The sequence below is a fragment of the Condylura cristata genome, unplaced genomic scaffold, assembly GCF_000260355.1.
Source record: "Condylura cristata isolate star-nosed mole 26May11 unplaced genomic scaffold, ConCri1.0 scaffold00006, whole genome shotgun sequence".
In the NCBI taxonomy this organism is placed as follows: Eukaryota; Metazoa; Chordata; class Mammalia; order Eulipotyphla; family Talpidae; genus Condylura; species Condylura cristata.
In genome coordinates this window covers 25,043,287-25,053,590 of record NW_004567107.1, presented here as the reverse complement: position 1 = coordinate 25,053,590, position 10,304 = coordinate 25,043,287, and the positions used below count along the sequence as shown (strand labels likewise).

The 10,304-nt window shown below is 41.6% G+C and overlaps 1 protein-coding gene across 1 annotated transcript in view; it reads right to left on the bottom strand.

Moving 5' to 3' along the window:
* Positions 1–7,891, bottom strand: part of HEMGN (hemogen) — a 10,522-nt gene extending 2,631 nt beyond the window's left edge. The window contains exons 1-3 of the mRNA XM_004677974.1: positions 7,813–7,891; positions 5,363–5,456; positions 100–534 (exon numbers count right to left, since the gene is read on the bottom strand). Coding sequence (XP_004678031.1) covers positions 100–534; positions 5,363–5,456; positions 7,813–7,891 — 608 coding nt within the window. The remainder of the gene's footprint in view (positions 1–99; positions 535–5,362; positions 5,457–7,812) is intronic.
* Between the last annotated feature and the right edge of the window lie 2,413 nt (positions 7,892–10,304).

The following is a 10,304-nucleotide window of genomic DNA, read 5'->3' as shown; positions in this document are numbered from 1 at the left end:
GCTATCTCTTGGCACTTTTTAGGAGAGAGGTCTTCAGGGGTAGCCACATTGTGGCTCATTTTGGAAAGATGGTCTTGAAATATAGCTATTTCTTGACACCTTGTAGGAGAGAGGTCTTCACGGGTAGCCATGTCTTGGTTCATTTTGGAAGGATGGTCTTCAAGTATGGCTATTTCTTGACACATTTTAGGAGACAGAACTTCAGGCTCAGTCCTATCTTGGCGTATTTCAGAAGGATGGCTCTGCTCCACTGGTGTTTGGTACTCAGGAGCATTTTCCTGCTGCATAATGCTCTCTTGATCTATTTCAGAAAAATGTTTCCCTGGTACACCATTTTCAAGGGAGGCTCCTGGAGGCAGGGTTTTGGGGGCACCCCTAGGTGGCTCAGTTTCTTTCTCTACTGTAGGTGCCAGTACTTTCTCAGTCATTTCCTTTTCTATTTGTAACTGAGACTCCACCTTTGGTTCTGTATTTTGTTGTCTCTTTCGGCCTCTTTCATTTCCTGTTCTCTGTCTCTTGCTTTTTTTCTGTTCTCTGTGGAGAAATCAGAGTTAGTGTCAGCAGGTTTCAAATGAATGTTTGGTAATAACTTAGGTGCCCCCTTGCCTTGACACCGGACTTGAGCAAATCATTTGATCTCTCTGGGCCTTAAAGGAGCAGTGCTGAAGTTTTCAATTGTCATGAGAGCAAATGTCCCTGGGGAACTTTTTGTGTCCAACACCATAATCACCACGAACCTTCTTGGTGAATGTAGTGTGTGTGTGCTCCTGCCCATATGTATTTACTTAGTGGATGTTACAAATTAATAGATGGGCATCCTGGTGTATATGAGAGTCTTTGGGTTTAGTCTGGGTGAATTAATTCTACTTACTGCCAGAACATCCACTATTCTCTAGATAAGTCAATATAATTGAGTTTCTAGATTTGCAATCCAGGCACAGCTCCTCTTCTGTGCAGCCGTGATATATGCAGCTTGCTTATCTTACACAGCGACTTGTGAAAAGAATGCTAAGTAGCAGCAATACCTATCAAATGAGATGTACTCTAAGCTGGGTCAAAAGCTGTATAACAGTTCTTGGGGTTAAGAAGTTTGTGGAAAAACATGAGTGGTCATGTTGTACCTATTCAAAATTAATAGATTAAAGGTCTAAAAGATGAAAGGACACACAGGGAAATTGCAGCCAATGACAAATTGCTAGGTAGCACAAATATAACCAAATACAGATGGCTAATACAGATGGGCTTGGGAGAAAAGAACAAGGTCCTATAAATAAGCATTTCATCATTTTTCTAAACCTATTGAAATTCTATTCCATGCTACCTGCTCTGCGAAGTCTTCTCTACCAGGACACAGGGCTGAAGTGCTTTCCTTGTTTTGCACTCCTGAAGGATTTATTGTGTAGATCATGCTGAAGGTAAGCAAGAGAAACTGCCTTGTACTGCAGTTATTTCTCAAGAAACCTAATTTCTTTTAGTAAATGTGACGTTGTTTGGAGATAAAACCAGTATTTTGTATACTGCTGCAGTACTTGTAGTTCCGTGCATACCTCAAAAAAAAACATATACCCAGGCGCTCCTGGTGGTGCAACAGGTTAAAGCACAGTACTATGAAGCTACTGTCACAGCCACTGCAGCAAGAGTTCACATCCCCGGGGTGGGGTGGGGGGGTGACCCACATGGTGTGGCAGACCTCTCCTGGCCCACCCACACCTGCTTCTCCCCTCAGCAGTCTATTTCAGTTCATCTGCCTGTTCTGTCCTATACCTCTAGCCTGCAGCCCAGTTCTGCATAAATAAATAAATCTTAAAAAAAAAAAAAGTATAACCTGCTCTTTTTGTGTTGTTTGAAATTTTTCTTAGTTTAAATTTTTAAAAAAGATTTCCCTGAGATACTATCTCACACCTCTGAGAATGACCCAAGTTAAAAACAACAACAACAACAAAAACCCAAAAAACCACCACCACAAACAGGTACTGGTGAGGATGTAGAGAAAAAGGAAACCTCTTACACTGTTGGTAATTGGTCCAGCTCAACATGAAAAAAATGTGGAGACTCCTCAAAAGACTACAAATAGATTTACCAGATGACCTCGCAATTCTACTCTTAGGTATCTATTCAAAGAGCACACAAACACTAATTCTAAGGGAAACCTGCATTCCTGTACTTATAACAGCGCTATTAACAATATCCAAGATATGGACACAACCTAAGTGTCTCAGAACACTCAGAGTGGATGAAGATGTGGTATATACACAATGGAATACTGCTCAGTGATCAAGAGAGAGAAACTCATGCCATTTACAGCAGCATGGATCAAACTGGAAAGGATTATCAGTATTGTCATTAAATCATTGCCTTTTAAAAGGAAAAAGAGAAAGAAAAAGAGAGACACCCGCATAGTCACAAGCAGGCAAGAATTTTCTGGAAGGGATTAGTCTAAGCAAAGTGAGCCAAAGGGGAAAGATAAGTACTGAGGGTTTCACTTATATGTGGAATCTGGAGAAACCAAACAGAGGATCAGACAAAGACAAATTGTAAGACTTGCCATTGAAAGCAGACTGTAGATCGGAGATACTCAGGATGGGAGGGCAGGAGGGGGAGAGGGAGAGTAGATAACAGGTGGAGAGGTGGGGGGACTATAAGCACTTTGGTGGTGGGAAAATTATGGACAGCACCTGAAGGGAGAAATCCTACATTGTGAAAAATAAACAAGGGTCTGCTCCCCACTCTGTCTCTGGTGAATCCTCTCACTGCCCCTGCACCTCTGGCCTGTACCCCAGTTTTATATGCATAAATAAATAAATCTTTAAGGAATAAAACAACTAGGATGTTTAAAAATACATGAAAAGGAAAAAAATGTTCACTAGGTCATCTTCATTCTATTGATTAGATTTTTTAAAATGATTGTTCAAAATTAAAAAAAAAAATTGCCTTACCAGACTAGCTGGAAGTTAATAAAGGTTCATATGTTATAGGGTAGTCCAAAATAAATATTCAAAATAATCTAAAAGATAAAGTCATCCAAAATTATATTTTGAAATGTAATTCCAAGTAATAAGGTAATTTATAAAGCCTATATTGTATAATTTTTTAAAGATGGTATAGGTGGATTCTTCAGGAAACAATTGTTTTATTCTAAACATTAAATCTTAAATAATTTGTTATGTAGTTATCCAAACATAAATTAGTATCATAATCTTGCTTTAACATAGGAATCACCAGAGGATGGTTCTTCCTATGTGCCGCAATCTTAATTCATTTCTACTTTCTATGTAATCTTCACATCAACTTATGAGGTACATACTATTATCTGCATTTTGTAAATGACAAAATTGGGTTGTGTCAAAACAGAGAGGCTGAGTAACTTGCCTAAGATCTTGGCCAGGAAGTTAGGGCGCCAATAATCTAGTCGTTTGGGATGTAACCAGTCCGCCCTGATGATCCTCTCCAGAACTAGTAAGGTTGCACTGTGTGGTACATTGTAGGAATGGTCCTTGGCAGTATGGAGACGTGCCCAGAGCAGGGCCATAACAGCTGCCAGGGGGTTCACCAAGGTGTCATCTATTTCAGTGACTTCCTCAGCCTTGGTTCCCCAGCCCTGCAAGCTCAGAAACCCAACTCTAGCAGCACGCTATGACTAGCTCCATTTATCAGGGGCAGAGCTCATCAACCGTATGCAAACCTAAAGAACAGCATTACATAAACAAAGAGCAATGCAGTCTTGCAGCAGATATGCTTGAGCTGGCAAAGGAACACTCTTTTTCTGTAGCAATTTGAGAAACCAAGTAATGGTGGCTGTTGATGACTATGGAGTTAGGGCTCTAACTGCCTGATATTCAACAATCAACAGTCACCTGCCAAAGGACCCAAGCACAGGTCCTGCTATATAACATGACATGCATTTCTGAAAAGCCCCACCTTCTGCAAAATCAAGCCCTAAAAAGCAACAGTTGGGGGCAGAGGGTGGAAGGGGATAGAAATAGAGTTGGGACGACCAACTCAAATCCTATGCAGTTTTTTTTTTTTTTTAACACTAACAGATGCAATAGTTGGTAATAGGGAAAACACTGGACAGTCCAGACGGCAGCTTAGTGCCAGAAGTCTGCCCCAGGGTAGCATAAACAGGAGTAGCAGTATAAATGCAGGCTTGCAGCCACCGAAATCACACAATTAAGGGTGGTGCTCTGAGCCAACTAGCTGCCAGTACCTTGGGTACAGGAGGAAATGCTTGGCACCATGCTACATGTAGAAAACTGTGCAAAGCTGGGAGTGTCCTGTGGGAACAAACTCTGGATGCAGGCTGAAAAGGATTCTGTCTGCAGCCAACCTGAAGGCTGTTACCTTCCCTGCCGAAGGTTTTCATTCTATTCCCTCAGTTTGGGTTCCTTTTGAATACAAAAGGTGCTGAACCAACCCAAGTTCCACATTATACTGACAGCATTCTATTCGCCAATTGGACTTGAGCTAATTGGTGTTGTAGCTGAACAGAGAATACTCAATCGGTAGTCAATGCTCTTTCTTTTTCTTTAAGCTCTTTCTTAAGATGAGTGCTTTGATCAGTGGTTCAAGGGGGAAGGGGAATTTTGCCCACTCCTTTTCCCCCAGGAGATATTTGATGATATCTGCAGACATTTTTTGGCATTAGCCCTGGGGATGGGGAAGGTGGAATGCGTTTCTGGAGGCCATCGAATGCTGCTAACCAGCTACAGAGCACAGAACCTCCCCACACACTGTCCAGAGTGTCAACAGTGCCTAATTAGAGAAACCCCAGCATACCTGGATGCTGCCCTTTTGGCTTCTTGTGTTTCCCCTTTCTGTCTCCAAGCAGGCAGTTCCTCTGTGTTCACAGACCAAATGGATGCAGTTGGATGTCGACTAATCTACAAAAATCATGTTCTTGTACTTCCTCCCTGAGTTGACACACAGGTGGCTTTGGAGACTTCGGAACTCCCAACCTCTGCCACCACTCATTTACAGACAGTTTTGATTTACTCATGGAGTTAGTCATACTCATTCAATAAGGATTTTACCATTAGAAAGCTTGGAGAAGAGGCTCAGAGATTTTCCCAATGTTGTCTCCCACTCCCCTCTGCAATCTATTTTGATGGCCTGCTGCTTTATCCAAGAGACACTGGAGATAAACTTCTCTCCCCACCACTTAACCAGCTGGGGGATTTTCGAAAAGAGATTTAACCCAGAAGAGACTTGATTTGCTTCCCCCCACACAAAATAGTGATAACAGCTTCTATTTACAGGATTGTTGGAGAGATAAAGAGATAAATGAGCAAAGGCATTCAGGCAACAAGACACACAGCAAGTGCTGAGTAACAGCCGATCTCCTTTCCCCAGCAGTGATACTTACCCAAATTGCCATTGCGATGTTTGCTTTTCTTGAGCTTCGGCTTTTCTTTTTCTGAGTTGCTCTCTGTTTCGCAAACTCCAACGTCCAATGAATTCTGAAAGATCAAAATGAAAGTTACAGGAGACAGTGAGGAATTGCAGCATTTATTAGCAAGACAGTACTATGGCAAAGTTGTAGAATCCCCATGCTGGGGTCTGTTTTTCTCCCAGTTGTTTGAAGACAAGGATTACAGTTCATCCTTAAGTTGCCAAAGGATGCCTAGGAGCAAGCATTTGGTAGAAATTTTAAAGTAAAAAGGTCAGCATTTGTATATAAGTGTGATATCAACCTATTAATTTCTTCAAAATATTTTTTATATATTGCACAAACAATCAAAGAAAAATCAGCCATATTCTGCTATCCTTGACATGACAGCCTGTTTTAATTTTACCCCTCACAATCTCATTCCTATATCACAAATTTATAATGATAGCACACCACAAATTTATCATTTATTCACCTAACATATAGAAATATTTTAATGATACATTTATATAATATAATCATAACTAAAAATGAACTGGTACTTAAAGAAGTAGACATATTTTCATTTACCTTTATCTATTGAATATTTAGGTTGTTTCTAGTCTTTTTTTTTTTTTTTTTTGGCTTCCTGAAGTCAAACTATAATAAACATTCATACAGCTAGTATTTCTTCCTAAGGATAATGTTTCTTTGAATTCTTTAAAATATTAAAGGTTATTACTGGAGAAATTTCTCTTGCCAAAGGTTATTACTCTCTTGCTATCCAAGTTTCATAAAAATTACTGGGTATTTGAGATAGAAATTCTCAGAGTCTATAGAGTGATTGTAAATTTGTATGAGGACCCCTAAAAGATAGAGCTTGCCCCTTGAATCACAGCTCCTTTTGTTCTTAGGACAGAGATTCTCAATGGTGAATTTGGATAGAGGAAAAAATCATGGTAGTTTATGCAGCTTGTGACTGCCACCAAATGAAATTCCAGATTGCTTTTTTCATATCACACTGCAGCTGTTCTACAGATGCCTTAAAATACCATGTATTTGAAATCATATAGTATATGGAGGATAAGAAGGGAAAGGCTGGAGAGGACTCTACATGGTCAGTAACCTTTTCACACAGGGAGATAGGGGTAGAAGAGATTAGCTACGCCATTAATCAAGTTAAGGAAACAAAGACCCTTAGGCCTCAACCCCCAGGCCAGGAGGCACAACACCCAGACAGGTGTCAAACTGTTGCAGGGTGTGTCAAGAGCACGGACCTAAAGGTGAAGATATGGGAATGAGGAACAAACATTCACTCACGAAGATGAGACCCTCCCCAATGAGAGAAGATGATGACACCTAGCACTGCCCCCACAGAGGGGCAGTCTCTGCCCACCTGTGCAGCGCCTATGCAGGTGCTTCTTTCCACCCGCTCTCTCCCTCCGCAAGGCAGCAGCCTCCTGCCTGCCCGTGACCTGTAACATGCTGGGGCTTCTCTGTACTGACCCCCTCAACAGAGGCCGCTCTCCTCAGGGCCTCTGCCTGCGGCCATGCAGTCCTCTCTCAGCAAAGCTGTCCCTTTAGAGGCAGCTTTTTCTGCCCGCTTTTGTCCAGGCAAATGTCCTTCTTTTTTTCTGTCCGTTTTCTAATAAAACCTGCTCCCTAAATATACCTGGTTGTTTCCGTGTCATGGAGAATCTTGCCATCAACAACTGAAAGGGGATCTCTGGAGAAACCTTTCCCAGAGTGAACCCAAGGACACCACACTCTACCTCCCAACTCTAAAAACTACATCATAGCAAACATGCTCTATTTGATGGTACAGTGGCCCAACCATAGATCTTGTTATTTAACACACCTATGAATAAGCACGTGCATTACTAGATCACAGCTTCTTGTTATTTCCTTCGAAATTCTATGTATTTGAGCTTATGTATTTAAACTGTTTATTCTAAGAAAGGATCTGTAAGTTGATCAGAATGCAAAAGATGGGATCCATAGCACTAAGAAAGTTTTAAAGCATCATCTCAAGATTGAGGGTTTGACAAAACATTTTAGAAATGTCGCTTTAAGGATAAAGTCAGCGACTAATATTAGTCGGTCAAAAAAATAAACACTATTACAATTCTTGTTACTTAGTGCCAGATCTCTTTGCAAAAGTTACACCAATGTACACATCCGCAGAAGCAGATGGTGGTTGGTTTAGCACAACCGTTCAGTATTGGGTATTTTCAACATCTTTCATTCCTAGTATGTGTTTCTTCACACAAGAAAGTACTTCAGGAAGTTACACAGTCCCCAGTTCCTCCCAGCTAAGTTTATAGGAATGTACTAAATTATGCCCCCTCCTTTTTTTTTTTTTTTTTGACCAGATCCAAAAAAATGAGGAAAATAACCAGAGGCTCAGTTCTCCCAGCAGCCACTCTCTCTTGTGATCGCTCTGTTACCTGGAACGTTGTTCTTTTCTTGATGAGGATCAGATGTCTGAGAGAACGTCAGACGGGATTTGTCCTTTCCCAACTCCATCTTGCTGCAGTCCCTTCCTGCTCTTTGGTCTGACTTCCACAAGCAGGCTTTTTGAAAATATCAAAAGAAACTAACAGTTAAAAACACACATACACACACTTGACAAGTTCACTTGACTTCCCGCCTAAATATTTTATCTAGTTGGTCCACAGCTGCTGGCTACTTCTTCTTGCTTTATCATCCTGCACAGGTGTAAGCAGGGGAAGGCTAAATCTTCGCCCGCCAGCATAAGTCGCTAGTTCAACGGGGCTCCCGCAGCCACAGCCTAGCATAGCACAAACCCCAGGGGACTAGACATTTGTTCTGCCTGGCTAGAATCACCCAAGTCTGCTGTGCTTTTTCCTTATGTGGGTGGCAGAGTGCAGAAACACTAGCTCTAGAATCTAACCAGCTCCATGTCCTAGAACAAGTCGCTTCCCCTTCTGTGACTCTCTTCAGAGGAAGTGAGTATAAAATTCCTGACTTGTACCCATGCAGTTCTTGTGAAAGTGAAAATAACAACTATGATTATGAAGGTGTGAAATGAATCTCAAATTATCTTCCTGTATGTGGTGCTATTTTCACCTTCATTTTTTTTGCAAAACAATAGAAAGCCTTGCTGTATATACTGTTTGATAATAAACCTAAAGAAGAAAATAAGGAATTGAAAACAAATTTGAAACCTTTGCTGCTCATTTGATCATTTCCAAATAACTCAAGATAACCTGTGACTCCACTGTTGTTCATCCAGAAAAGCCGAAGTGCACTTGTTCATGAAAATATCACAAATTTATGCCAAAGAAATTGGAGACCAAGGGAGTCATCCCGCCTCCGAGAGATTGTCCCACTTGTGAAGACAAGAAGGCACACAGGACCACAGTTATCCAACTAGGGAAGGAACCCTAATGCTTTCTCATTCCAGCAGCCAATCTGGGGGATCCAGGGGTAGCAATGTGTTCTGGAGGCACAGGTGGAATCCAGAGTTTGAACCCCAATGTTTCCACATTCTCTAATTCAGTGACCTTCAATGTGTTATATGGCCTTGGAATCAGCTTACCTGTTCGTCATATGGAACAACACTGATGCCTTTCACAAGTTATTGGGATGATTACATCAAATTAGCCACGTAAGGCATTTCATCTATGCATGGTGTATTGAGCATGATCAGTATTAGCTGCCTTTATGAATAATAAAAAAAAAAGTGACTAAGGTCTCCCTGGTGGCGCATGGTTAAAGTCTCAGTGCTATCAAGCTATTGACAGATATTATGGCCTGAGTTCCATCCCCAGCCAGGGAGCTGACCCACAAGGCACAGCAGACCTCTCCTGTCTCGCCTATTGCTCCTCCTCAGAGTGGAATTTGGTAGACCTGCCTGTTCTGCACCCAACTCTGTCTCTTGTGAATCCTCTCATCCCCTGGCCCCCCACAGCTCTGGCCTATACCACAGTTCTTATATGCATAAATAAAAATAAATTATTTTTTAAGATAGAATGACTAGATCTTGATAAAACCAAGTCATAGTTTAAATCCACAATGGGGAAAAAAACTCATAGAAAATCTGAAGGGACTCTTTTATGAAGAAAAACTCCTTATAATGTGAGTGTAGGAGCCCCCTAATTCCATAGGCTTTAAAACTGGAAACTTTCCTTAAATCATCTAGTCCCGGCCCTCCCTGGTGGCGCAGCGGGGTAAAGTACAGCACTGAGAATCTAAAGCCGCTTCCGCATGAGTTCGATTCCCTCCTGCCCCGGAGGAGACCACATGGTGAGGCAGACCTCTCCTGACCCGCCCACTGCTCCCCTCAGCAGTGTACTTCGTCGATCTGCCTGTTCTGTTCCCCACGCTGTCTCTGGTGAAGCCTCTCGCCGCCCCTGAGCCTCTGGCCTGTACCCCAGTTCTGTATGCACAAATAAATAAATCTTTAAAAAAAAAAATCACCTAGTCCCTCGCTGTAGTTTATATAGTCAGAAAACCAAGCAGGGGAAGGATCTGCCTGTCCCATATCTTCTTATTGCCAACATCACCTCTTACTGATTATATGATGGGTCTTCTTTCTATGCTTGATCTTGGCTAAGTATGAATGTATGTGAGGTGTGAAAATATGAGAAAACACATTTTTCAAACACTAAAAAAATGAGAATTATAAAACACCCAACAAAATAGCTTGGCGTTTCATTACCAGATCCTAATGTTTTAAGATCCTTAGCTTTAAGCTCCTCCATTTGCTGGTCTTTTTAATTTTTTAGATTTATTTTAATTATTTATGCAAACAAGAGCTGGGGTGTTGGCCAGAGGAATGGTGAGGGTAGTGAGAGGATTCATCAGAGACAGAGTGGGGAGCAGAAAGGCAGATGTACTGAAATACACTGCTGAGGGGAGCAGCGGGTGAGACAGAAGAGGTCTGCTGTGCCATGTGGGTCAGCTCCCTGGCTGG